The following is a 23,837-nucleotide window of genomic DNA, read 5'->3' as shown; positions in this document are numbered from 1 at the left end:
ACAAACATGAGCTAACATGAATAACATGATGACAAATAAGAAACAAGCAAAGAGAAGAAAAAAAAGGTAAATCATTGATAATTTGATCAGCAAATGGAGAGTGAAAAAGAGTTGAAAAGCAATTCAATCGAATGGGTTCATTTGCATTTGACTTTCAAGTTGCAACTGTTTGTTGAAAAAAAACGAAGAATATTTTTCTTCTCAATCAGGTATGCAAATTGGCAATTGAAGGAAATTTAATTTACTTTAAAGTAAATTGCAATTGAGGTTAATTATTTTTGACTGAGAAAAATTGATTGACTTAAAGTGTTGAATATTTAAAGATGAGGGAACAATGGTAAGATTGAATAGAAAAGAAGAAAAATTCTCATTCCATAGTAAAATTGTTGAGATTGAGGTTGATTAATGCGATTATTTCAAGTATCAAATCAATATATCGAACTGTCCAATTTCGACATTTTGGGTTTGGAAATGTTTCAAGGTCAATTGAGAATGTTACAAAATTGTGGCAAGTTCCAGTTTGCATTAGTTTAGATTCATAGGAGCAAAAAATTGTTCAATAACAATCTAGAGAGCCATGACTACGAATTTTTGACGATTTCAAGAAATTCGATTCATTTCAAATTCACTCGTTTCTCTCTTTTTTATCGAGTTTGGCCAAGCTGACAGGGTACAATCAAAAAAAGTTATTCTTCTTCAGTCGAATGTTTAAACTCAATTTCATGTTTTTTTGAGCACTTATTGCCTTCTCTTTAGTCTGCGGTTAGAGACACTTTCCCGAATTCATTTTAAGCTAGATTTAATCAAAAATTTATTGGTCGAGGCAAAACATGGAACTTTGACTTTTCAAAGCTTGAATCATTGTAAATCAGTATTTGTCTGTATGGCTTTGAGGTCAAATTGGAAGCTAATTTGTCATTCAATAAGTTAAAATAGTTGACTCACAGATTGAATTGATTAACCTTTAGAATGGTTTAAGATTGAGTTCGATGTCGAAGTGTCATTGTCTTGTTACATACAAGAATAGACTAGCTGAGGAGAGGTTACTCATTAACAAGACTGATGCTATTACAATTGGTGCCGATTGAGTTGCTTGTCAACTCGAAGCAACTAAGCTGCATAAGTCTTCACTGACTGACAAATAATTTCTAGTTTTGCCAATTAGCAAATTAATCTTATTCAAGTCTCTTCTTTAGGACTGAAAGTAACGACATAGCGGTGACATCTTGAAGTTCAGACCGAAACTCAATTTTTAAAGGTTGACTTAAATTTGTTTCGTGAATGCGTAACAAAACGAATTGAAACAATTCTGTTGAATCTCTTTCAACTCTTTCAAGTCAGTCCATTTTAACACTTGTTAATGAAATTGGTCAAAGCATATTGAATAAACTACTTACTTGTCAATTTTGCAATAAAGATGTTCCCATTTAAATCAAATTGACAGTTAAAGTTCTGTTTTCTGATTCTATTTACAAATAAAGTAACGATATAATAATCATTGAAATTCAATCAAATCAAAAATGTGCTTCAGGCAAAGACTACAAAACCTAAAATTGTGAAATTCCAACTGAACAAGACTACAGCAATATTTGAAAATCTCTAATCGATTGTTATCATTATCAAGTCAGAGAATCTCGAAATGATGGTTGTCACCATTCAAAGAGCAACAGCCAATATTGCCATCAACACGGAACGACTCAGAAAAAATCAAAGCAAAATGTCAGTCAAAAATGAACACTTTGCGTGTAAACTGAATCAAAATCATTGTCTTTGACATTCTCAAGTAAAATATCATCAGCTTCATAGCAACAGTTTTGATATCAAAATGATGGCAAAGCGTCAAAATATTACAACATTTATGTAATAAAAAACCTTTATTCAAAATACAATATCAAAAGATGACAAAAAGGAAAATTCAAAAGCAAATGAACCACAATAAAAGTACTTGAAAGTCAGCTTCTTGTCCAACAGCAAACGATGAATTTCGAAGATTTTCATTTTCGATTTTCAGTCGAATTGTAAAGTTGAAAACCAAATTGACTAATAATGAAACTCCAAGTAATTACAGAACAAAAAGAAATTTGATAAAAGTCGAATCGAAATGGGAAAAGGCTAATTTCTGTCAAGATTTCATGATGAGACTAAAGTGATAATCTCTTGTCATTTACTCAGCATTTGAGCTCATCATGTTTAGCTCATGTTAACTTGAAACAAGAATCGAGAAAAAAGTTTTCAAAGAATCTCGAAAGTCAACATTTACTGTGCAAAAAATGTAATTTCATTTTTTCTTCTTTTCACCCAAATTCCATCTTCTCTATTGATCAACCTTAAGCTCATTATGAACAAGGCAACTGATGATATTCATGATTACCATCTGAATATCACGCAATGCTGTAAACAGTCAGTGAAGGTAAAAAGAGTCCAACAAGGATGAACAAGTGAAGCCCAAGTGAACACCCAAAAATAGGTTAACCAAATCAAAACGTCTCTTGACACTTTCAATGCTAACCAAGATGAATGATAATAATGTTGCAAGATTGACAGGAAAGGATGAAATGTCAAAACTCGTCTACTCGAACCTCCTTTTGGTTTAAAAATTAAGACATTTTTCGAGCTCCGAATTGGATTGCAATTAAATTGATGAGAAAACAATTTTGCTCATTTTCATGAACTTGATTCATTATCAATGTTATTAATTATCAGTTTCATACAATTTTCAGTTTCAAACTTTTCTTTCCATAAATCACGAATTTCCATTCAACAATGAATGCTCTTATCAACTCTAACCTTCCATCCCTTCACTGAGTAATTATGAACTTTTTTTTTCTCTTGGAATGTTTTTCGCTCTTTATTCTTGCCTCTGTTTATTTTTACTTTTTGTCACTTGGTTTGTCATCTTGAACAAGTTGATGTTGGAACAAGTTGTTTGTAAGTTTTCCCTGTAAATTGAAAAGAAAAAAGAAGCTAATTTAGAACAAAAAATGTCAAAAAAATCATTTGCATATTAATTATTTTCCTGTGAATCTCGAATTCATTTACTTTCTTGCAATTCTCTTTTTTTTCTTTCGAAATTTTCGATTCAATTCATTTTCCTTTTGACGTCTGAAAATCTTGTTAACAATCCAAAAACTCGAAGAATCTCGAAAATTTACTTTTGAATTTACATTTATTTACACAACGATTTCTGTTGTTTGATTATTGACGCCGAGTTTTGATTGCAATTCCAAGTTGAAACTTTTCTTTTCACATGAAAATTGGTTTCAAGTTTGGCTCAATTTTTCAAAAGAAATTCTCTTTTCTCTTCTATTCAAATTTAGATAATTGATTCATATGGTTTTGAAAGTTCCATGAAACATGGAAAAAACGATTGTTAGACATAAGATAAATGTTTCAGTTTATTTTCCCTTCAATGATTCGATTCATTCCATTCAGTCTTATAATTACATCAGATTGCTATTGATTCAATTTTAATGTCAAAATGAGCGAATCTAAAATTAGAAAAAAATCGATCTGAAAACATGAAAAGTCAAAAATTTTAACTTTGAAATTCGAATTCTACAAAAGTGCAATTCTCTTGATTACTAAACCGTTTCCAGTCATGGTGAGTTCCAGTGATTACAAGATTAACATCATTTTCTTACTAAACGTTAAACACTCAATCGATACATCTTTTCATCTCGACTGTCATGACGAATGTAATACAAAAGTATTGTTGGAGATTATGATTAATGAACATTTCCTTTTCGACCAAAACCACTCGATTGTTATGGAATTACATGAAACAATGAAACAAGAATAATCCATTACTAGACAATTTCCATGATGGATTCAATTTCATAAACTTCTGTTTGGACGAAAAAAGAATTTTCCATGGTTTACATGATGAGAATTTTCCGTCAACTTGAGGAGAAAATTTTGCAGAAAAAAAATCAAAACTCGAAATTGATTGTTCGTTGATAATGAAGTTGCTCGGAATATAAAAGATTGAACCATTTTTTTCCTTGAAAAGAAAATTCAAATCAGATTCAAATTTTGATTTTTCTCAAATGAAATTAAATGAACTTTTTTTTCTTCTTTTTCCATGTAAATGCTTTTTTCAATTGCATAAATTTGTAATGAAAAACTGAGCATTCTGACAGCTTGAAACTCATGACTTGGTCAAGATGGATGTTGCCTTGAATGTTTTTCCTGAGAAATGATTTTTCTTCCTTCTTTTGCTTTGCCCAAGCATTTTCAATGTAAATTCAATATCATGCTTCCGATATCAAATACAAGTTTTTCTCATCAAATGAATAAATTATTGCATGAATTAAATGAGATGAATATGCAGATTAGTGATGAATTTGTTGCATCCATTATAACTTGGCCTAATTAATATTGATTTGCATTTACAACAAATGTTGAGGTTAATAAAAAGATGTTAACTGATGTTTCAGCAAAGTAACTATTAGATGAAGGCGATCACTTTCGGTATTCATTTGAATCTCATCTTGAAACTTCTTTACCTGCAATCGAATGGACTTCTAATCCCTCCTTCAATACCAAAAATGCACCGAAATTCATTGAAAGTTAACTAAGGAACTCCAAATTTCGAAGTTCGAAATTCTTTATCGTTAGAGCTCATTTTCTTTAAATTATCCAGAAATGACTAGAAATCAATGGTTGAAGATTCTGTGATTTCCAAGTAAAGAGTAAAAGTTAATTGTTTATTTGGTTGTTTTGATCAAAGACTTTGTTTTACTTTATTTTGTCCTTTTTGGAACATTATCAGAATTATAATATCGAATCACTGGGAATGAAAATAAAAGGTAATCAACATTGAATTACTTTACGATAAACTGCTCTTAATGTATCAATCTGTTTCTTGTTTTTATTATTTGTGCCTTTTTTCATGGCCAAATACATTATCCCTTTGGTCAAGGTTGCCTCTTGCAAATCCTCTTTTCTTTTGTTTTTGTTTTTTTCCTCTTTGCCTTGTTCAACTTGCCTTTTAAGGTTTCACAGATAACACCTTGTAATGTTTAGATAATAATCAGTAAAGACAGTTGATTGTATTATAACATGATAATAAGAAAACCGCAATTTCAGTATAACAAGTTTATTCTAGTGATAAAGTTGCCTTTATTATATAATATTATCATTATTACATGGAAACGCGAAGAATTTCATTATCTCTTGATTTTTATTGTTATCTTGAGCAGTTGAGAGTAATGCAACTTTATTAGGAAATCAAATTGAATGTTCGAGTTTTCAATTAAATTCTCAATTGGACACCGAAATTAATTCATTTTGTATCTATTCGGCCAAAACACTTGAACTTTAATCTGTTGATCCAGAATCAAATGACATTACAAGTTGAATGTCAGATTGGTTTAGATTTTACAAGTGAATTTATTTACTAACACTTCAACTCCAACAGTAAGAAGAAAGTTCAGAAAACTTTAAAGTTTGAAGCAATAACTGAAGATCAAAATGATCTCGATATTGAAGCATTTCATCAAAAAATTCACTACGAATTAACTGAATCAAAACTAGTAAAATCAAATGAATCTCGGGTTTAATCAAATTGCAGCGATTTGTAATTGAATAGGAAATCAATAGTGAATCCGAGTGTAAATAAAGTGGATAAAAGACATTAAAAGCAGAATGAGATAAGATTTTAGACAAAGGAAATATCGACTGAATTTTTTCTAAAAAATGTGAACCCAGAATATTGTGCAAAAAAGTTTTGAATTCAATGATGAAAAGTTTTTTTTTAAATTTTTCCCTTCCAAAGCTCATCATTTTTATTGTTTAATGCATAATAATGTAATATTTTGTTTGCATCTGTCAAAATAGCAGGTTTTGATAGCAAAAAAAGGCAAAAGCAAACTGAATAAGTAGAGTAAAAGTTTACAACTTGAAGTTGAATGAAATGAAACAAAAGCAAACTGAATGATGAAACAATCTATTTACTGAGCTAAAAAAAAGAGTTTGGTGAGCGAAGTGAAAAAAAAGTGGTGAAAAGAAGATGGAAACAAATATTAGCATACAAAAGAAGGGCAAAAGTACTAAAATGGAGAAAAGTGGAGAAAAATTTTGTCCGCAAAAGAAGAGTAGAAAAAGCAAATTCTCAGTTGAGAGAAAGTTACATGGAAACATGGAGAAAAAGATAAAAAGAGAAAAAGTTATCATTACCAATTCTCATGGCAATTGTTTACCAAATTCAACAATATCATTTCATGTCGAGTTTGTACATGAAATTGTATTAACAATTGCAAAGAGATTTATCTCGTTCTCAGGCTTTTTACAAGGGTCAAACCTTTAAAGCATATTGAACTATCATTTTCTTGATTATCATGACCACTTGTAATGCCAGTCATTATGTTCATTGAACAATCCAAATTTATTCATCTAATTTGGCCAACAAGAAAATCGGTTGAAATCATTAGAATACAAATGATTGCCATTCTTTTCAGGGTTGCTCATCTTTTTACCCACAACTTTGCTTCATCTTTATTCCAATTTCTGTCATTTTCATACTTGCCTCGATTCGCCATAAGATTGGAAGAAAATTGCAATTCTTTCATCTTTATTCGCTCTTCATTTTGGTTTACCATTATCATTATTTTTCCATTCTTTTCGCGATTTTTCTTCTTCTTCTCTTTCCCTGTGATTCTTTCCTTTTCTTTTCAGAATTAATCTCACCGGATAAACTAGACAACAACTTGACAATGTTGGTCTTAACTCAGTCTTTGTCGCCTTTCTTTTCTCATGTCTTCTCTCATCATCATACTTTGACTTGATCAATTCATTCATTATCGATCCAATTTTTTGTGTTCGATTATCAAACTTGAAATGTTGCTTTTCGTGTTTTTTGGTTGTTTTCATTTTCATCTTTTCTTGTTCTCCATCCTTTTTAAGCGACATTTAACCTTCAAGTCGACAATTCATCCATCATTTAATCAGTCGACTTGAACTGTTTATCTCATTAACATGGTTAACATGTTCATTGTGTAAACTTGTGTTCATCTGTTCTTGTCTGGGTAAACCACTAAAGATTTATTATTCATTTGTATGCAATTTAGCACACTAAATCGTTTAAAGATGAATCTCATTATTACATTATTTGTTTACCGTCTAACTTTGTCTCATCATTTTTCAAAATCTCACCAACTTTTAATCAAAATTAAATTACAAGTTTAACTTATAAGTTTTCATTTCATTAGAAAATGTTGAAAATTTTGGAAAATTGGTTGAAATGAAATTCAAGATGAAACTATGACGAAGATCAAGGGCAAGGACAATTCGATGACCTTTATTATTTGATGCATCAATGAATGTAACCGTAGCGTTGGATGTGACTTTTGCAGACATCTAGACAATGAGTGGTCGGAGGTCATTGTTAGCTTTCATGAATACTCATGTGTCATATCCATTGGTAATAAATCAATCTTTATTTAAATCTGTGTAATTTAGTGTTTGATTTATGCACACAGTGGCGTCATCTTGAGAGTAGAAAAGAAGATAAAATTGGTATATTCACAATTCTTGACTCAATCTTGGGAATCCTTTGGATTGAATCCGGCAAGTTATCAATGTTGAAATATGAGGCGCACAGACTCGGAACAAAGTTGATGGTTATTTTAGTGAATTATCTTCAAATTTTAGTGAGATTATAACACTTTCTATGGAATGATAAACGACTTTGTTTTTCAACTTTCCATGTTCTTTCCATTGCCATCTGGTGTCTTTCAATTCAACATTAGCTTTTATTTTAATCCACAAGATGCTGATGCACGAATCGTCTAATGAAGTGAATATTATTCGATCTTTTCATTCGATTCTTGATTTACAATAAAAATCGAAGGCCATTGTCGTGTGATTAACTGGATCAAATTCACAAAGAAGCTCCGTGAAAAGGAGTAAAGAAAGTTATTTTGAAATAAACTAATCGGATGAATATGAACGATCAAGCGGAGTGTTGACTCGAATTTCCTGTTTATTCATGAAAATGCCTGCCAATGTTACTCTCTTGTGTCGACATTTTTCTTGCTTCCATCTTCTCTGTCGACCAAATTTCTATTTACCTTTTTCTTCTGTCTCTCAATTTGGTAGACAGAATAAAAGGGAGAACAAAATGTGTCCCTATTTTTGTAACACACGCACATTATTATTATCCTAATTTACTCTCTTCTTCTCTTCTTTTTCTTCTTTCTTCTTCTTCCTCTCTTTTCGAGTGAGACTCAAAGTAACTTGGGATAGTTTACCCTTGATTGAGTTTCTCCATCATCATTATCATCACCATTTGGAACAGTAAAGTTACATGAGTGAGAACAGAGAGAATAGAAGAAAAAAAGACAAAAAATATTTCTTTTTGTTGTTCGTCACAACGAAACCAACGTTGTTCACTTTTCTTCAACTTTTGTGTTTACATTTTTATTTCCCATTTGCTTCTTTCCAATTGAACATCAATGTTTGATCTTGTTTTCATTTTAAACATTTAATCATCAATATCATTATTTACCTTGCAAATGTATTGATACTCATCATCGTTGTTATTTATTTTGTTGAACAATTTTCATTCAAAACAAAGGTAAAAGTATTGTTTTGTAGTTGACATCGATTTTTCTGTTCAATTCCGAATGCTTAATCAGTAATGAGCTCTTCATGCCAATGAAATGAAATGACAAAGGGAAAGAAAGAAATCGAAAAGATAATTCATTTTCTCAACAAGAACTAAAAGTTTCTCATGTCGATGCAAGCTTTTGTATCATGGAAAGGATTTCATCGCAGTATAAATCAATTATTTGAGTTCAGTTTTGGTAGATAAACATTCGAGTGATGAAATGAGGGCAAAACCATAATGAAACTGTAAATTGTGAACCAGTGTGAAAGGTATTTAGGTCAAGAAAACATATTCCTCAGTAAAAGCGATGATATTCAAAGTGTGCTCATTTTCATCTAAAATTAGACCCTTTTTCAGTGTCTTGTTTCTAACTTTAGAACTTTTACTCTCAATCAGTCTTCATGAACATCTCTGAATTTTATTTTCTCGTTGCCTGTTTTTCTTCTTTCTCTCTCTCTCTTCTTTTTTTTCTTGGCTTTTACTCTATCATTTCATTTTCGTTATAGTTATGAATTGAGTTGGAAGTGAAACAATGAAGTATGAAGAAAGAACCAATCACTTATCAGCAAATCCAGCAAACAATAGATCAACAGTATTTCCCTCAACGAGATAGTCAACCGTCTCAGGCTCAGTCGAGTCCAGCTCCATCAGCCAGTCCTTCATCATCACCTCAACCAACATCAACATCAGCAGCCGGAGGAAGGTTTGACTTTGACGACGGTGGAATCTATGTTGGTGGCTGGCAGGATGGAAAAGCACACGGCCATGGAGTATGTACAGGTAAATAGATTATTCATTGCAACAGATTTCTTTTCTGCTTATTTCTTCGATTCCAAAGTTGTCGAGTTTCCACCGATTCTAATTTTTGTCGATACTTTACTTTCATTTAGGACCCAAAGGCCAAGGTGAATACAGTGGCTCATTTAGTTATGGATTTGAAGTTTGTGGCGTCTATAAGTGGCCAAGTGGAGCCATTTATGAAGGTCAATGGTCTAATGGTAAACGGCATGGATTAGGTGTTGAGTTTCGTGGTAAATGGATTTACAAAGGTGAATGGACTCAGGGTTACAAGGGTCGTTATGGTGTTAGAGGTTCAGCCGTTTCTTGTGCCAAATATGAGGGAACCTGGGCCAATGGATTGCATGATGGTTATGGTTCTGAAACTTATGCCGACAGTGGAACTTATCAAGGACAATGGCTTCGTGGTATGCGCCATGGTTATGGAGTGCGTCATTCGGCTCCTTATGGCCATTGTAGTGTTACTAAAGACGTTTTAATGAAAAACTCAAACAGCTTGTCGATTCAATCACTCGACACGGAAAGTGAAACTGAGTCAGTTTATGATCCAGTGAAACGTGATGCAACCATGAGAGGTGGCTTTGTTCTTGTCGCTAAAAGTCAACCAACATCAACCTTGAGACGACGTCATAGTTCATTGGGTGATAAAACGTCACCACCAGCAGCACAAAAGACTGGCTTTTTAAAAGGATTTCGTTTAAAGAAGCAAAAGTCAACAGGTGACATTGATATGCGTTCAGCTAGATCAACTTCATCATCAGTTGCCTCTTCAATTGACTCAGCTTCCTCAGCACCCATTGCAAGTAAACATTTGTACCATTCATCTCGTGATCCAATTGATCCAGACACAGTTTCAAACAACTCGTTCCTCGCCCAAGAGGCAGAAATCTCTGACCCATCAACAACCGAAACTTACATGGGTGAATGGAAGAATGATAAACGCTGTGGATTTGGAATTTGTGAAAGATCGGACGGACTTCGGTATGAAGGTGAATGGTACAATAATAAAAAGTACGGTTATGGAGTAACCTTTTTCCGTGATGGAACCCGTGAAGAGGGAAAATATAAAAACAATTGTTTGGTGACCAACGCCAAGAAGAAGCACTTATTTGTTTTACGTTCCTCTAAACTCAGGGATAGGATAGAGTCGGCTGTTGGTGCAGCTCGTCAAGCTCAACAGATTGCCCTTCAAAAGGCAGACATTGCCATAAGCAGGACAACCACGGCCCGTAGTAAGGCTGATCAATCAGAGCAAGTTGCTGCTCAGTCACGAACCGATTCCGCTTTGGGTTATAGCATTGCTAAACAATGTGGTGGCTCCGATGCCATTAAAAACATGCACTCACCTGATGTACCCTTGCGAGGTCGACTCTCTAACTTTTCCTCCATACGTCGAGGTGCCTCTCGACCTCAACGTTTCCATTCACCTTCACCTTCACCCTCTCAGACAGCTTCTAGTCTAACTGGTTCTAAACAGTATCTAGACGTTAATGAACCTTTCGGTGGTCGTCGAGGTTCCTTCCGTTCTGGATCTAATTCCCAACTTAATGAGAATACAAGAAATTCTTCTTTCACAAGTCAATCCAATCGAACGTTCGATCAAAGTCATCAACAAGAGCAGCAGAACCAATCGAATCGCTTACCTCATTCACTGGCTCCATCAGGTGCCAGCTCAAGCTTACACTCTCAACAAATGCCTTCTCAAAGTAGCCATCAACATGCATTTATTCATCATCAAAACCAACAATATCAAGCCAATAATGACGACTCTTCGGCCGACCATCTAGACCAATATCAAAAACTAGTTTCTCGCTACGGTAAAGTTAGCAAACCTCCGTCTTTCGAACCACCTTCCTTTAGTCGCTTAAATATTAATAGATCACAAAATTTGGGTTCAAGTGATTTGAATAAAATTTATGGAACCAGTTCATCCATTGATTCAGGCCGTGAAACGGACAACTCGAGTGATGCTGGACTTGCACTGCCTACACCGATTGATATGTCGTCCGAGTCAAGTAGCTCAACAAAAACACCCTTAAGAACAGCTTCATTGTATCGACTTCCAGCCTCAACTGGTGCCTCACACGCCAGTAAACCAAATGATTCTGGTGGCACTAAAAGTGGCCCACTCAAAAGGAAACCCTCACTTCAGTCAATTTCCTCTAAACCCATTAAAGAACCAGTTATGAGCAGGGAAGAAGTTTCAGTTCTGTCCCATGCAACCCGGGAACAACGACGTCAAGAAGCGGAAAGAGCCGAAAGATTAACCCACAATCCTTTGCTCTACTTTGTAGATCCACAGTTTAAAGAATGGTTAAGTCGACAGCAGATCATCATTGCGGTTATCCTCATCAATATTACTCTAGCAATTATATTTTTTAAACTTTTAGGCTGAACAAAGTTTCATCAAGTTTTCTCCATTTTTTTCGATTCTTTCTCTTACAATTTAATTATCGTTGTCGCGGCTGTTTTTCCCCCTCAAACTTGATTGACCAGCAAAAGCAAAACTAATAACCACTCGAATACTCAACCAATTTATTGACAGAATTTTTCGGTTGAAAGGGAAAAGTTGAACAGCTTTATGTAACGATCAAAATGTTGGAGTGAAAATTTCACTCTTTCACTGTAAATAGTTGATTGTTTTACTGATGAAATATGTCTAAACACGAAAATGCAAACTTTTTGTCTTTCACTTTTAAACTGCAAACATTTTTTTTCCACTGAAAATTCCACTGAGTAATGATTCATTTTCAAAAATTATCACAAACAATGATTTTCTTTGCCAAATTTTTCCTCATTCAAATCATTGCGCATTTCATTGTTTCTGTTTCAACAATTCATTTTCTTCATGACTTCATTTCGACTAAGCGAGCGAAACAGAAGCTAATTTATCCACAAACACCTCCACTTACATTGAAAACTATTTGCGCACTTTTACACTGAACTTTTTACACTTTTATCATTTAAAGATTGTTTTCATGAAATTTGAGATTGAAAATTTCAAAGAAAAAAAAATCACGAAATTAACCTGAAAAGACAATTTTCCCTTTTCGGTTAAAAATACGGAAATTGCGAAAAACATTTGTAAAGATCGATTAACATAAAAAAGACAAATAAAGATAGTCAATAAGTTAGTGGTCTAGTCAACGTAACGTACACTTGAGAAGCAAAATTCAAGAAAAGTTGTGTTCGACCAAAAAATTCATTTTCTGTAACTCGATCATCATTCGAAGTATAATACAGCTAACAACTTGAATTACTATTGATAGATGGCAGCTTGAAAGGCACAAAGTAACTGAAAAGTTCAGATGTACATTCAACTTCAAATTGAACTGTTATCGAATCAAGCATAAATGGAAAAATTGAAAGTATATTCAATAATTTATTCGCACGCCGTGATTTGACTTTAAAATTTAACGATAAAAATAAAACAACTTTTGAAAGTTACAAAGTAACTTTCTTGTCTAAAATGAATAGTTATTGATCCATGATTTGAAGAAAAGTTTGAAAGATTTTCACAGAATATCTTCGTTTTCTCGAGACAATCTGAATGAACAATCTGTTTCCGTTATTATCCAATACATCAAACCCATGTAAAGGGATAAAACATGATTAAACATGACAAGGTTACTTTGCCAAGGAATGCAAACAGTTCAATTGAACAAGTTGTAACATTGATTGAAACCAAATTCCCAATCTTTTAATCACATTTCAATTCGAATAACGAAAACACGAATAAATTCTGAGAGTAAATACGCGATAAAAGTCAAATTTTTGAGTTGAAACATTGATCGAGTCTGATTGGTTGAAATGACGACGAGTTCATTAATTTGAGATTCCGGTTGAAATAAGCAACAAAAAATGTTGCCAAAAAAGATGTATTTAAAGGTTGAAAAGCGCAAAAAATGTTCCCAAAATTTTTAAGTAAACTTACAAATTGAATGAAATTGAAATTGAAACCAGAATCATTAAGTTGAATGGAAAAGGAAAAATCAAAAAAGGTTCTTTTCTCATGCATTTCATGAAATGTTTGCCTTTCAATTTTTTCCTTTTCCATGAAATTTAATTTCTCAATTTCATCAGAATCAATCTGGCAAGTTTGTACAGAGAGAAAAAGAAAAGAGGAAAAACATTTCTCTTTACCATGTTCATCATGTAATACAACTGTTTACTCTAATTCATGTAAATGAAGGCAAAATGTTGAGTCGAACATTTTTTACCACAAAAAAAAGAAAAGTGAAACCAAAGAGTTTAATGGAGTTTCGAGGTAAACAAAGTAGAGTTTGAACAGAACCATGATATCATTTCAATATGAACCAATTTTTCTTTCAACTTGCAATTGTTTTCTTGGCATCATCACTCTCACACCATGATAATCGAAAGGCGAAACGAGAAGAAAAAAACTTGAAAGTGTAAAGTTCGAGATGGTGCATGATGTAAATTGTGATAAATGTTATTCATGAAAATGATTAATGCAAAAGAATTTGTCCTTGTCAAGAACATAACGATTATCAGTAATGTTCACTGATATCAACAGAATAATGAGTTGAGAAAAAAAGAAATTTTTTTTGTTTTCGTTTGATAACAGTTGCACTGGAAAACAATGTTGCAAGTAAACAATGGCGATTATCACATGAACAAAGTGAAAAGTTTTGAGAAGAAAAAATAATCTGAAAAAAAGTGGAAACAAAAGAGAAGAGCTTAATCCATGAAACATGGGCATTTCCATTTTACTCACTTCCTATTCAGTAATTTTATGATTGGATTGAGTCCAAGTGAATTTGCAAACAATATCATTACGACAAGTTGATCAAAGTGGCGACGAATTTAAAATGAATTTCCAATGAATTTCGATTTGAAATTTTCCAACGAAAATCTCAACGAAAGTTGGAACCAAATTTCGCTAAGCCGAAGATTCGTCATTGAGAAAAGATCGATAGAGTTTTAGTTTTTACTAGGAAAATCAAGTTTCACCCAAGAGATTAGTTTGACTCGATGAAGCTAAGAATATCATGAATAAGAAAATCAATTTTTTATCCTAAAAAGAAATGATTTATTCGATTGTCAATCAATCAATTTTCAATTTCATTTCATTATCCATTGTTTCAATGGTAAACATGAACGAACCCAACTGACCAGAAATGAGAACCAACTAAAGGGAAAACAATGTTATTGTTATGCATTTTTGCATAACTCATTCCATGAAAATGCCTGCCAATGTTACTCTCTTGTGTCGACATTTTTCTTGCTTCCATTTTCTCTGTCGACCAAATTTCTATTTACCTTTTTCTTCTGTCTCTCAATTTGGTAGACAGAATAAAAGGGAGAACAAAATGTGTCCCTATTTTTGTAACACACGCACATTATTATTATCCTAATTTACTCTCTTCTTCTCTTCTTTTTCTTCTTTCTTCTTCTTCCTCTCTTTTCGAGTGAGACTCAAAGTAACTTGGGATAGTTTACCCTTGATTGAGTTTCTCCATCATCATTATCATCACCATTTGGAACAGTAAAGTTACATGAGTGAGAACAGAGAGAATAGAAGAAAAAAAGACAAAAAATATTTCTTTTTGTTGTTCGTCACAACGAAACCAACGTTGTTCACTTTTCTTCAACTTTAGTGTTTACATTTTACTTTGCCATTTGCTTCTTTCCAATTGAACATCAATGTTGATCTTGTTTTCATTTTAAACATTTAATCATCAATATCATTATTTACCTTGCAAATGTATTGATACTCATCATCGTTGTTATTTATTTTGTTGAACAATTTTCATTCAAAACAAAAAGTATTCGATAACAATTTGTTTTAAGTTTTGTGTGTTTACTTTCAAACTAACCATAATTATCAAAAGTCAAAAGCTCAAGATGATGTTTTAATCACTTTGCATAATGCTGTCATACAGATCCACTGTCAATCAAAGTTGATTGATTTATTCGTGTTTTTTGTGTAACTCTCTTTGCCCCATTTGTTTTTTGCTTGATCCCAACTTGTGACTACAATTTGCTTCATCATGACCAGTTGGTCTCCTCGTAAAATGGATGCTTGGATTGATGAGAATGAAGAGATGGAACAAGATGATGAATCAAACACTAATGTCTTGGGCAGCTCGTTTAATGAACTATGTTACCCATCACACTCACCGACAAGCATCAATGTTTCCTCATCCCAACGTAAAATATCAACTTCAGAAGCCAAAATTCGTAAATCTTTTAAGCGAAGCATTTCTTTTTCAACGGCAACAAACACTTCATCCATCATCTCACGCCGTGAAACATCCAAACTCTTATCACCTTTGGACACTTCCCGACGTAAACTTCATCTAGAATTGACTGAGTAAGTTAATCTTAGCGCGAAAAAAACTCTAAGACTGAGTAACAAAAAGTGTCAATTTCAAAGGTATAAAGGATCAACTTTAATCATCAAAGTCATTGTCACAAGTTGAAATTGAAAAAGCTTACAACAATAAACTGATGATTAAACCTTTTATCAGCTTTACTAATCAGTTAAACTCTGAGTCGAGTTAGGTTAGGTTCCGTTATGTTTGATACCAAGTATCAAAAGAGCTTATCTCTAGTTGAACCAATAATAATGCAAAATAACCCAATGATTAACATTAAACTTTGAGTCAAACCCATTGAAAGTGACATTAATTTTTGCTCAGCCTACTATCAACTTCAATTTGAATTAAACTCTTGGTCAAACCAAATGTTCAACAATCATTATTCATACCTGGAAAAGTAGTTAAATGAACTGACTAAACACCTTTTCACTCAACTAATCAATGAAAAAAGAGTGCAAACTTTCTTGACTCTTCTTGTCATGCAACCAGCTTGTCTTGAACAACCTTATAATTATATTTTTTTTGTCAACTCTAATGATAAATTATCGATTGCAAAGTAAACTCGTGAAAGGGTCAAAAGCAGAGATAAGTAAATACATGGAAATGTTGCCATTGATGAGACAAAATATCATTAAGGAAACATTTCTCGCTCAGATTCTTTTCTTTTTCCTTTACTTCCCTCCAATCATCAAAATTCATCTCATGATAAATGTACAGAAAGAGAGAGCAAGAAAAAAGTCAATTGCTAGTCAACAGCAAATGCAAATATTGTTTCTTAACTGCTTCTCATTGAAACGCAATCAAACCAAAAGACGATTTATCATTGCAAAAGTCAATCCAAGTCAAACCAACAGAGCATTAGCATTGACCATTAATGCATTTGCCAAATATTTGCTTGTCCAGTTTACGTTTTAACGTCCATTTGCACATTGACAAGTGTTCAATTATCAGGCAACTTTTTTTCTCTCTGCAAAACCTTCATCAAGAATAGATTGAAATGAATAGAAATTTTTCTTTCCAATGACTTTTCTACCGTTTTCTGCAATTTCATTGACTCTTTTCACTTCAAAATTTACGTCATCTTTACTCAGCAAATTGAGACCAACTTCATATCTCATGAGCTTTCCTCATTTCCATTCATTTATTCACTTTCAATGTTTCACTTTCAACTAATTATTTTATTTAAATTTTTTCTGTTCGTTTAATTTTCTCCCTTTACATTGACTAGTCTAGTCTAACTCGAGTTCAATTGAACTTTAAATTGCGTGCTCAGTTTTTTTGGGTTAACCTGGTTCTTGACATTGTTTATTTGGTGAAATGAAATTTGATTAATTTGATTAAATAATAATATTTGTCAGGTTAGACTCAATGCGTAAATATTATTACAAGTGAAATGAGGAAAGCAAGTAATCTTATTAATAAACTCTCAATGAAGATCAAATGTTGTTGACATTTCAACTTGACTCTGGGTTGAGTTTCATGGGTTGACCCACGGCTTGAAGCAACTCACAAGTATCCTTCATCTTTTTGTATTTACATATTGTTATTGAATGTATTCAAATGTTTAGATTCACATGCATCTCATTTTATCAAGTCTCAGATTTAGGTTAGATTTAGATGAGATTAGATCAAAATAGGTTACACCAGGGTTTGATTGTTTTACTTAAATGTTCAGGAAAGTCAACTGAGATTTCAACTCAATCATTTTGCCTGATTTTCATCTGTCAATGTTCAATGGGAAGAGGGATTGGACGACAGTTGCAATAATTTCAGAGATGGATCATGATACAACGTCATGTTATTAAATGTTGCTACAAAAACTAAATCATAACATTAGTTAACTCTGCTTCATTGGTAACGACAGTTGAAAATGACATTTAACAATTGATAGTTTCTCACAAAATCGAAGCAAGATAAATCTTGAACTATCGATAAATTGACTGTTGATGAGTTTGCCGATGAAATGAAAAAGAATCTGTAAAATAAATTAACTTGATTGATATCATTGTATCATTAATGAAATTTTAATTTAAGAAATTAAAGTTGAAGCAAAACACAAATCTCTTAATGACCAACATGTCAATCAACTTTAATGAATGAGTGTAGATTGAAACTGTATGTGAAAATCGATACAATCGATTCTAAAAATGTATCGACAAGTACCGAACTAATCGATATTTTTACGCAATGTTTTCTAATTTGCGACATTTGCTTCATATAAAAGTCCATTGACCAAATTTTGGGAATCGAAAAAATCGATTATTTACCCAGAATCGGTTGAAAAATCGATACTCTTAACAATCGAAAAATCACTTTTCCAAACCTACTTATGATACCAGTTAATAGATGGCGCTGCAAGCAGAACAAAAGGTTGATAAATTATTAATATTAGAATGAATATTTCAAAGTAAAAGTGAAAATCAATTGAAACAAAGTGCTACTCAACTCTACCATTCAAGCTCATTAATAAAACAGACAATTCCATCATTGCATTGCAACAGCCAATTTGTTCCACCAAAACATTTGCAATTTTCATTTTTTCTCACTTTTTCACTTCTACTTTGAATACATCAACTTGAAACTTTCAATTCCTTATTAATTTTGAATAGCAAAAAATAACAATTTTTATAAAAAAACATTAAAATGAAATAAATAAATGTCCAGAAATGGGAAAAACTTTGAGATTCAAAAGAAACTTATCTAATGTTCAATAAAAGTCATTTTATCCTGTTGACCTAAAGACACCCAATCATTTGACTAACACACCCAATAACCTACCACTTGATTAATATGCACAGTGAATAATATCACCAATAATGATGAAGTTAATAATAATTATCTAACCATGAATCTTGATTCATCCAGAATAAGTTGCCTCATAGTTTCCTCGTCACAAGAAAATTATCATTTTCTTGGTTATCCTGCGTTCTGAAGATGATAGGAATACACTTGTCCAACACTGAGAGAGCAAATAGTGATCCTTGGGAGGGAAAAATATCAGCAAATAAAAGCTCTTATCAGCATTTCTCATCACACTTATTGATTCACCTTTTTTTCATTACATTGAGCAAAGAAATGTTGATCCAAATAAAGTATAACAATATTTACATGGAAAGAGAAAGGCTATTAAATGTAAACATTTCTCTCCTTATTATCTGATTCATAGCAAACAGCCAAATTCTGTAATCAATATTCCAATGGAAATGAAACTGTTATAAGTTTGTGTGGAGAAAATTCAGTTTCTCAGAACTCTTTCCTTTAACGAAAAATGATCCAAATATTTTCAAATCGAATCGAACCCTTTTCAGATACTTTTGTCCAATAAAACTTTCATTTTTCAATCAATAATTTTCTTTAAATTTTTTCGCCATTTTGTTCAATTGAACAGGCTTCCATTAGCTTTTCCAGGGTTAAAAGGGTTTATTGATTGAAAGAGAAAAAACAGAAAAATTGGAATTCATTTTTGTACCAAATTTCCAGACAGTTTCAAGGGATTTCAATTTTTCTCGTGAAAAGTTGAAAAATGAAAATCTAGTTTCAAGTCTACAAGTTTCAACAAAAAGTTTCACTTTTCATGATAATCTCATCATTAAATTATCTTCAACCTACTCACCTTGTGCTCATAATTAGCTGAGTCAACTCATGTAAAGAATGTCAATTTGTTGAGGAAAAAATTCATTTCTTAAGTCGACATGAATAGAGCATCAATCACAGTTTAAACATGAACTTTTCATTCTCCGTTAGAATGAGATTATTTAGTTTCTACTTTAATAGTAAACAAATTAAGCAAAACAATCATTTATCACTTTTACTTGTAGAACCAGCATTCGGGTCAAATCGATACGCAAAGCAATGATCAACATTAAACAATTTTAATGGATTCTGCTTGAAAAAAACATTGAAAAATTGACTCGTGATATTCATCAATTTATTATGATTGATGCAAATCAACATTCACATTCATCTTCCAGTTCATGAAAGCTCATCAATTAATCTTTTACTGTCGCAAGAAAATATGAAAATGAAAAACACGAAAACTCGAAACGAAATAGTAAATCAAATTTGAGAAAAAAACAAGAAAAAGTCTAGAATTTGAAAGCAAATATCATTTCAAATATTCACATTCAAGTCATGAAGTAGTCGAACTATGAATAAATTCGATGCGCCATTCTCCAATAAAAAATTAATAAAAGTTGGATGCAGAAGGAAATTCGATTTACCTTTAAAACATTTATCTCAGTTTTAATCGTCTTTTCATTGGAACTAAAAATATGCGCAAAACGACTTGCAGCTTCAGAATCAAAGTTTTGTACGAGAGTTTGGAATATGTTTTGCTTTTCGAAAATCCAGTTTGGAAAATTCACTCGACACTGAAAAATCAAAATTTACTTTTTTCTCGATTTGCAAAAATGTTCAAACTCGAAGCTCTGAGTTTATTCCTAGGGTCAAAATTCCTATTCAATGGACTGTCCTTATAGTGCATTAAATGACTCTTTGGCTCATTAAAAACGAGTGAATTTGGTTCAGTTAATGACTGGTTATTATTGATAAACAATATTGACTACCTTTTAGAGCAGTTTACTTGAAAGTAATTTACTTTTGATGATTATGATCGTCTATGAAGATGATCATGTATGATAATGGTGACTGTAATGATGAGACAACTTTATCCCTTTACAATTACCCAGCACTTTAACATGAAGTGAAACGAAAGAAGAGCAAGAAAGAAAAGAGACTTTTCCCTGTTACCCATGAGACTAATAAGTATAACCTGTACAGAGAAATGGTTCATCAAGTTGAAACGTTAACATTAACAAGGCTAGGAAAAATGAGGCAACCAGAAGATGAAGAAAAATGTTATTCCGTCAACGTTGACACTCAACTTTAATCATCATTACCATTATCATTATTGGTTTATGTGAATGGTGGCCTTTTCAAGCTCAAAATGCAACAAAATGTTTTCAAAAAACACTCGCCAACCTGATTACCAGTAATCAACCAACTCTAATATTTTGAGCTAACAAGGTAAAGTTGAAAAATCAGATTCAACTTGCAAATTCATCAGTCAGTTGCTCAGTTCAATTAGACTGTTAACATTCTCAATAGGTGGCACCATGTGAATGCAACATTTTCTGATCAATTCTTCATTCGAAATTCAATAGAAAATTGATAAAATTTTTCTTTTCTTTTAGAATTGAATTTCCAAAATTCGAAAATTGCTATTTTTGTCGATTCAAAATCGATTTTCGAAGATTTTCTAAAACCAAAACTTTTTCTATTCGATTTCCAAGTTTTCCTTTCGAATTCCGACCTGAAGTCATTCTTTTGATTTTTAACTTTTCACTAGAAAATTTCAGTTCATGTGAATATTTGCAAAATTTTCTGCTCAATTGTTGCTTAGAAATTCAGAATGAAAATTAAAAAAAATTTTCTATCGATTCGATTTTTTTCGATTGAATGTTTCAGAAATCCTTTTTGACAAAATCAATCGAAAAGATTTTCCGTAATCGAAGATCAATTTTTCATTCAGCTTTCTTTGAACTAATTGTTGGTTTTTTCAATAGAAAATTTCTATTCATTTATCTTTTCATGATTGAAAAAGGCTGAGATTTTTTATTCTTTATTCCTTAATAATGATGAGAAAAATGGAGAAACGAAAACAACTGCAATTGAATGGACAAAATTAAAGCAAATGTTTGTTGACTGAATGTGATGAAGAAAAGATTTTATTTGATATTATTATGTTTTCCTTGGAATTTCTCTGTTTTTCCTTCTTCTCTTTCGTTTATTACATTTTTACTGTCTTTCCCTCAATTTTATCACTTTATCTCGATAAAACATTATCATTCCCAGCAGACGAAAGTATATGAAATGGGACAGAATCACGCGACGCTAATTCAAGTTTTATAGCTCAAACAGCAACTAAACCAATTCTTTACTTTTCCCTTTGCCTTTTCCCACTTTACCATTATTATTTTCATCATTATTATAATCGTTATTATTTCATTTCATTCAATTATCATCACTGAATCCAATGCTATGTACAATGTTTAACCAGAAAAACGAACAAAACTCGAAAACAGATCAGAATAAAAGATGAAACTAAATTAAAGCATTTCAATGAAAAGAGAAAGAAAAGCAAAAAAGAAAACAAAATGAAAACATTTTTCATTGCCAAACTTGAATAAAGTTCATTATTGATAAACTATTGAAAATATTGTTGCAAAGTTGATATTGATTGGATACTTTTTCAGGGTAAAACGACCATTAATGTTTTAGCTTTCAATCTTTTTCCTTCAAATTAACACTTTGAAAGCATGTTATTGTTGGCTGAAAAAGCAAATGGAGAAATGGTAAAAACAAATTTTCCAAATTTAATCAACTTCATCATTGTGTGAACAAGTTCAGAGTTGAGCTTGAGGCAAAGTCAACATTTGCTTTTAATTTATATCAACATTAAAAGCATATTCTTAACCTTTTCCAAGTGTAATCATTTCCAGTACAGTTTTCATTACATTCAATATGTTCAAACATATTTTTTTTGGCAAATTAAAAGTGAAAAGTTGTTGGAGCGAGGAAAAGTTAATCAATTTTGCAATTTCAATCAAATATGATTTCATTGAAAATGCATTTGGATTTGTCATTAACTTAATCAAAAACTTGTCAATAACGATTTTTACATGAAAATGTAACCTTAAAGGCAAATTCATTTTCATCCATTTTCGTATTTACTTTTTGTTTCAATTTGTAAATAATCTTCAACATGAAACTGAATTTAATGACATTAATTTTGATCGAAATCTATTTTTCATTTGAAAGCAATTTTTTCAGAAGAAAAGTTGTTTATCGGAAAACGATTTTCTGAAGAAGTACAGCATTTGCAGAGTTGAACATTTGCATAAATTGAGTTTCGATTTTTGATTGTTATGAGTTGCTGAAAAGGTTAATCAGTTGAATAAAGTGGAAAGGAAGCAACGAGAAATGCAAATTTGAAAGCTTTTTAATTGAATTTGCTTGAATTTCCAATTAAAGCGGTAAAAAGTTTCCAATCAAAATGCAAAGCTCGAGTTGTTTGAGTTTTCTGTCCATTTACTTTCATTGTTGACTTAAACTCCAATCATAATTATCAACTTGTTGAAGTTGAACTCGCAAGTATTAAAGAAGCTCGATATTTGATTCGAATCCAATTTCGCTGAGTAAACTGATAAATTGAAAACAATGAATTCGATTTTTTGGTGATGAAAATATTTACTGACGAAATTGATTCCATTTGGTTACACCGAAAGATGAATGATGGTTATCCATTATTTTCCAATTTTATCTCTTTTTCCACGAAATGTTCATTCCATGCTTTTCAGTCAACCGGAAATCTTATATTAAACAGCAACCTTGCATCCATCATGAAGATGCATTTGAATATTATCTCAAAGTCCAGTAGGAATAGAAAAAATGAAAACATGAAAAAACAAGAAAACAATCTTTCCATTCACTTGAACAATATCAAGTTAAAACATTTATAAGTCGAAATAAGATGTTTACAATTCCCAGTCTTCTTTTTTTTCGATGAAATATGAATGACCATTGGACAATATCAGAAATGGTATAGAATTTGAAGGAAAGAATAAATGTTATCAAAAAGAAGACAAACATGAAGAGATGCCCGTTGGTCAGTTTACCATGAGTTGATAAAGAAGTGAATTCTTTTTTTTTGTGAAATGAAACAAGAAACTGATAAACAATTGAAACTGTTTGTCTAAACATTTTGCTTTGAGTTATCAAATTTTAACTCCCTGTTTGGAGGGAAGAAGAGAGGAAGAAAGATGAATGGAATTGAGAAAAAATTGAAACTTTTCTTTTCTCTGTTTGACTTTTCAAAAGATGAATGATTTTGACTTTGATTCAAGGTTATTTACAAGGTTCCCGATCAATGAAGCTCAATGCGAATTGTATTGACAATCACTGGGAGTGAAAATTCATGATAACTTTATTATTGAGTTGGAATAACCTGAGAATCAGTTTTTTTCTTCTTCATTTTTTATCCAAAGGCATTCCCTTTCTGTTCAACTTTATCACATCAAATGAAACTT

General features: G+C 31.9%; 2 protein-coding genes across 3 annotated transcripts in view; both read left to right on the top strand.

Moving 5' to 3' along the window:
* LOC107363570 (3',5'-cyclic-AMP phosphodiesterase 4C) overlaps nucleotides 1-23,837 on the top strand; it is a 74,703-nt gene that overhangs the window by 27,810 nt on the left and 23,056 nt on the right. The window contains exon 1 of one of the 2 annotated variants that reach the window (XM_015930806.3): nucleotides 14,891-15,743. The exons of the other annotated variant lie outside the window; for it this stretch is intronic. Within the exon in view, the coding sequence (XP_015786292.1) occupies nucleotides 15,421-15,743 (323 nt within the window). The 5' untranslated portion in view covers nucleotides 14,891-15,420. Of the gene's footprint in view, nucleotides 1-14,890; nucleotides 15,744-23,837 lie in introns of those variants that run through there. 2 annotated transcript variants of the gene reach the window in all.
* On the top strand, nucleotides 8,285-12,098 carry LOC107371732 (uncharacterized). The gene is made up of 3 exons (XM_015939921.3): nucleotides 8,285-8,575; nucleotides 9,115-9,388; nucleotides 9,499-12,098. Exons 2-3 carry the CDS (start codon nucleotides 9,148-9,150, stop codon nucleotides 11,799-11,801), a joined length of 2,544 nt encoding a protein of 847 aa, XP_015795407.2. The 5' UTR covers nucleotides 8,285-8,575; nucleotides 9,115-9,147; the 3' UTR covers nucleotides 11,802-12,098.

This window comes from Tetranychus urticae, chromosome 2 (assembly GCF_039701765.1).
Source record: "Tetranychus urticae isolate SD_2017Ah chromosome 2, NJAU_TeUrti_SD_1.0, whole genome shotgun sequence".
Classification (NCBI taxonomy): Eukaryota; Metazoa; Arthropoda; class Arachnida; order Trombidiformes; family Tetranychidae; genus Tetranychus; species Tetranychus urticae.
The sequence above is the reverse complement of the archived record's forward strand: the minus strand, read 5'-3'. Positions and strand labels throughout refer to the sequence as shown.

Excerpts from the sequence above, each read along its gene's own strand:
- LOC107371732 (XM_015939921.3), top strand. The coding sequence starts at position 9,148 with ATGAAGAAAGAACCAATCACTTATCAGCAAATCCAGCAAACAATAGAT. Across the intron at positions 9,389-9,498 it reads CGGCCATGGAGTATGTACAG|GACCCAAAGGCCAAGGTGAA; the intron begins GTAAATAGATTA and ends ACTTTCATTTAG.